General features: G+C 27.6%; 1 protein-coding gene across 5 annotated transcripts in view; it reads right to left on the minus strand.

The window, feature by feature from the left end:
* The window catches only part of LOC105447886 (ETS-related transcription factor Elf-5-like), a 19,207-nt gene that overhangs the window by 7,102 nt on the left and 6,509 nt on the right, over window positions 1-5,596 (minus strand). For 2 of the 5 annotated variants that reach the window (XM_011686163.1, XM_011686153.1), the window contains exons 1-2: window positions 4,851-5,281; window positions 1,733-1,868 (exon numbers count right to left, since the gene is read on the minus strand). In XM_011686163.1, coding sequence (XP_011684465.1) covers window positions 1,733-1,868; window positions 4,851-4,889 — 175 coding nt within the window. In that variant the 5' untranslated portion in view covers window positions 4,890-5,281. Of the gene's footprint in view, window positions 1-1,732; window positions 1,869-3,135; window positions 3,950-4,850; window positions 5,282-5,596 lie in introns of those variants that run through there. The other 3 variants (XM_011686174.1, XM_011686189.1, XM_011686184.1) reach the window with 3 other exon arrangements.

The following is a 5,596-nucleotide window of genomic DNA, read 5'->3' on the forward strand; positions in this document are numbered from 1 at the left end:
GCGAGAAATGTGCGCGCGTAAAACACACACACACACATACACGCGCGCGCGCGCGCGATATGCAAAATCCGATCGCCAACTTCTCTGCACATCGGGTAATGCCGACATAAAAAAAATATAAGGGTTACTTTAAAATGCTGTAACTTTGTGAAAAAAAAACGTAACAACTTGCTTTTTTAAAATTAAAGAGAATTCTAGCTTTCTGTCACTACAAACAAAATCCCCGAGGAAAAATTTTAGTAAGTCCGTGCATTCCGTCAACTTTGCAATTTTCAGTATGGCAAACATGCTGTTAGATTTAATAGTTTACAGTAGTAGTAGTGCATTTTTGTAAATTTAAAATTGATACAAAATGTTAAAGTAAAGATTTTAAGCTTTATTTTTAAAAAATTTATGAACTTACGATAATTTTTTGCGAAGTTATCGTCAGCCAAAGTGTTGGGCAACTTTTGCCCAAAATGTTTTTGTTATAATTTTTTGAGCAGTGTTTGTGTGAATTTGAAAAAAAAAAACGCAAAATAAGTATTTGATCAAAATTTATCTTTTATCTTTTAATCGAAATTAATCAAAATTAAAGAACATATATTTTAAAATAAGAAAAATATTTTTTTATTAATAATTCTTTTTATTAAAAACAAAAGAGTAGACTCATGCATATTACGATACCTAATATACAAAATTTTGAAATGTCTCTAAATGTTTTAATTTAAAAAATTGAATATACACTATAGTTTTCTCGCGGTCTGAACGATAGAAGTGAAATTAGAAGTGGATAATTAAGAAATATATAAAAAATTTTATATAATTAATAACATAATAATTCCACAACATTTGTTGATAAACGAACACAAGTTATAGTTGTTGGTTAATCATTGTAATTTTTAAAAAATTTTATCCATTGTGACAATGATCATGGTATTTTTGACTTGCTACACATGCATCACATTTACTTTCTCGGGAAATTGGAAGTACTCATCCTTGTGGAGCATTGATTCTCTTAGTTAAAACTATATATAATTTGCGCTAATAATGGCTTGATTGAAACCGAAACGTTCGCGAAGGATTGCAATATAACTTGAAAATTTGAAATAAATCGAAGATATTTACACTCAAATATCTGCGTGGAACTCTTAATTGTATGAATCCAATTGCTATTAATTAAGAGTCTGTTACATTTTAACTGTTAAAAAAAATTTGTTTAAAATTTTTATATAATTTGCCTGACATTCTATTGCAGCCTTGATTTGAAATAGACAAGGAAAAAGTTAATAAATTATCGCAAGCTGATATCAAGTTCAAAATCTTTGAAGCGATCTTGTGTAAAGTTTTTTATACATTAATATAATTTAAAAAATTTTTTTAGAAGTGAATTAATTGTGTGGTTTGAACTGTTGATTTTAAAAAATTATAATTCTATCAAAAGTTACACGCGCGAGCAGTTAAAGTTACAAAAACAAGACTTTCTTCAAATTAAAATTCTCTGAAATTTAATTTCTATAAATACACTATAATTTAATTCTTAAAATCAACAATTAAAATTCAGAGATTATTTATTTAATTAGAGCATCAAGCAGAATGCAGTCACTCATATAGGAAAAAGAAGAAAAAAGTTTCGAATATGTTAATTTAGTGATAAGAAAAGAATACTAATAGGTATATAAAAATATATATATTTACTCTATGATTCTGTATTCTTTTCCTTATTTAAAATCGATATTTTTTTATGCGTTACCGAGCAAACATTTCTTCTTGGCTGGTTCACAACCGTGACTTGTTAGAAAACTGCTTCGTCTAGGAACTAAGGAATCCATGTCCAAGAGTAAATGATCATTCTCATCTTCGTGTAAATTAATAAACGTTGGATACATCTGCAATCACAGGTTTTTTATTTAACACAGCAATAGCAAGCTGCTTATCTATTAAAATTACCTTAAAATATTAAAATTTAAATTAAAACTTTAAACATTATTTTCTTGAAACCAATTTTTTCAATTGCAATGGTAGCCTATTTATTAAACTAAAGTTATAATGACGTCAACATGCAACTTGCACCAAATATACTTAAAATGATACTCTATAACGGTTTTATATATTTTTTCTTGCATAACTTTTTTATATCTAACAGATGCAAAAAATTTTCCAAAAAAATTTAAAATTATTTCTTTAAACTTGTAATAATTTTTTGCAATAGCGTGTTGACCCATCCATGAATTAAAAAACAAGAAAAATTTAATAAAGACTCGTTTGATTTTTTGCGTAAGTGTTTACGTGGGAATCAATTTGACTGGCATTTTAATTTACTTCTTTTTTACGCATAAACAATATTTAATTATAAACTGAGACATATATTTTAAACATAAAATAGTAATTTTCAAGCATTAGAAATTTTAAAAAGCCATATTAATATTTTGATTAATAAATTCATAGTTTGCAAGTTATATACAGTAAAAATAGACAGTAAAAATGATCAAATAAATTTTAATTATTATTATATTTAAAGTTAAAGTATAGATACATAAAATATATGAGTATTATTTCAACAATGCGATTGTTTAAAGCAACAATTTTTAAATTAATTAATTTTATAAAATTTCATAGCGTAAACTAAGAATCACGTACAAATGCAGTTTACAAAAAGTTTCTCTTGAAAGAGTAAATCTTTATGTTTAATTTGCTTTTTTGCTAAACGTAAGATTTTTTCATCGTATTATTCGACATTGCAACAAAAAGGATCCTTCTTGCTTCAGAATAATATATTTACGTTAACTTATTATTTAGCAAAGATAATTCACATAATATAAATAAAATGTTTAAGATTACTTCGAGTGCTCTTAAATTGAAAAATTACTCAAATGAAATTTTTTAAAATTAAATCACAGAAAGTTACGTACGTGTTCACGTGGGAGTCAAAGTGACCCAAAAAGTAAAAGAACTATTTATGAACAGCTATTTATTTAAAAAATTGCTTAAATTTCTTGAGCATTATCAATACGCTACTTCGTTAGATCTAAAAATAACCGTAGAAAGAATTTAAGATACTGAAAGAGTGCTAGGCCGCAAACAAAAATGAAACGAAGATACATTTATTTTGTATGTTTGACAATGAATGAGTTTGATCTTTATGCGAGTGCTTACAGGTTAAAGGGCTTGGCATCTGTGTCCCACGTTATCTTATGTGTCAAAACATCATGTAAAAAGTCAGGTGAAACAATTCCAAGAATGCGTAGCCGTTACTTCATTTCAATCAATGAAAAATTTGCTCAAAATGTTAAAAACTAATATTGCTATTAGAAATTTACCACCAATCAAAAATTTGTCTTAAATTTTATTCATCCGACATTATGCGCAATATTACACCTTCTTACACCATGTATCGAAAGATCAATGACAGATTCTTACGTAGATTTGGCATTACGGTAGATTAGGCACACATGAAATTGAGTTTTTCTAATAAGAGATCTGTCACAACTATTTAGAATCGATTTGATTCTTAAAATGTTGTTAAACACAAAAATCTAAGAGGCGTATTTTTTTTACATGTGGTCAATCTGAGATATAAGGGGTGAAACCCTTCAAAGGTAACGTTTATATTCGATTTCAGATAAATATCAATGAAATAGTGTGATACATAAAAATGTTTCACAGACAAAACTTTTATGGTTTTTATGTACTTTATAATTGTGTATTTATCAGATTATTTACTGAAATTTTGATGTCCGATTTATTCAGATTTACCGTGAATTTTAGGTTTTAAATTTCTGGAGTATCGACTCTATTTCAATCTGAAAGTCTGACTTCAATCTATCTCGTATAAGAAATAGATTAGAAACAAAATTGGTAATTAGGTTTATCAACTGAAACTTATTTAGCTGCTGATTCTATTGATTTTGAAACAATGCTTTCTACAATAGAAAATATGATTAAGAGTCAAAAGAAGCAGCTTACTATATGTATGTGCACATAAATTAATTATTTCTTTATCAAAATTGCAAAATTAAATTTAATGTTTTGTATTCTTTTTTTGCTCCCATTTACATATAATACATATTTATTTTCGCCATATATGACTGTAAAAGTAATCTTTTTATATACAATGTTTGGTTTATGCACGTGTATGCATTGTTATTTTTTTAAATAATAAAATTATAAAAACTTTCGAATAAAAATTATTTTGCTTAAAATAATCTATATAATGATTTGAACGAAAGTTTTAAATTTATTTTAATTAATAAACGCTTTTTTAATAAAGATATTTTGTTTTTTCATTCATACTTAAAAGCAACATTAACAATATTTTATAAACAATTACCAAAAATATTTTATTATGGCGCATTATTAAATTTGTCATTTAAAATATCTCATTAAAATAAATTATTCTATTTAAAAAATTAAAAATACGATTAAAAACATTTAAAAAAATGATTTAAAACTTTTGTTTAAATCATTATACAAATCTTCTTAAACTTTAATATTTAACTTAAACTTAAGTTAAATTGAACTTAACTTTAACTTTAATAACTTTGATAAACCTTTTATAACTTTTTCTTCTTTAACAAAAGAACTTTATTCAAAAATTTTTCTTATTTAAAAAAAGATCTGTTACAATTGCATTTCTTTTAATCCGTGTTTATATCGAGCAAATGTATATTATTTTGTCTAGATTTTTAAGCGGAGCGTCTAAAATTAAATTCGAGACAAATATAGGAAAAAATATGGAGTTTGCTATGAATAAAAAGAAAATAAACGATAAAAAAAGAGTTGCGAGAAAAACAAAACGATGACCACACAAACGATTCGTGGCGCTTAAAAAAAATGTACAATTCTAAATTATACGTTCTTATTAAACTTACCTCCGACAGATCGTTTCTGTCGTAGCTATTAAATGACATTTTCACACGACGACGGCACTGGCACTATCACTTTAATTTTGTCATACAATAATATCAGCGAGATCCAACTATCAACGGATTAGGCGCGCTCGCACGTCACTTAAGTATATTATACTTGCGTGGCGATAATAATTACATACGGGAAGGCGCGCAGCAATTCAGGAGGAACGCGGTACTAATACTGCTTGAGTAGAATTCATTGTTTCGAGATGTTCGATTAAAAATACGGAATACGACGCACTGCTATCTCAATATCGACAAGTGGCGGCGGCAGCGGCGATGGCGGCGGTGGCAATGACGGCAACGGCGATAATGCTCCACCATGCGTCTCTCCCAAACGACTGAGCACGAGGTCTTTACTCGACGGCGAATGACGAAGAAGATAAATACGAGACTGCAGTGGGACAACCGCGGTCGAGCAAGTTTCAACGGGGATTTCCCGCTCCACAACCGCGGCCAATCACCACCGTCGCGCATCGTGCCGCGATAGCTGACGCAATAATTGCTTACACCTCATTGGCGTCAGTCTTTTCAAAGTGAATTATTTTTTTCTGATTTAGCATTATATTAGTTATTATACAGCAAGGTTGGATAAATTAATTTTTTTTAAATTAAGTTAAATTAAAGTTAATTAACTTTGAAAATTTAACTTAAGATACAAATTAAACCATAATAAAATTAATTAAATTAAAAGTTAAGTTAATAAA

Source organism: Wasmannia auropunctata, unplaced genomic scaffold, assembly GCF_000956235.1.
Source record: "Wasmannia auropunctata unplaced genomic scaffold, wasmannia.A_1.0 LD336116.1, whole genome shotgun sequence".
Taxonomy (NCBI): Eukaryota; Metazoa; Arthropoda; class Insecta; order Hymenoptera; family Formicidae; genus Wasmannia; species Wasmannia auropunctata.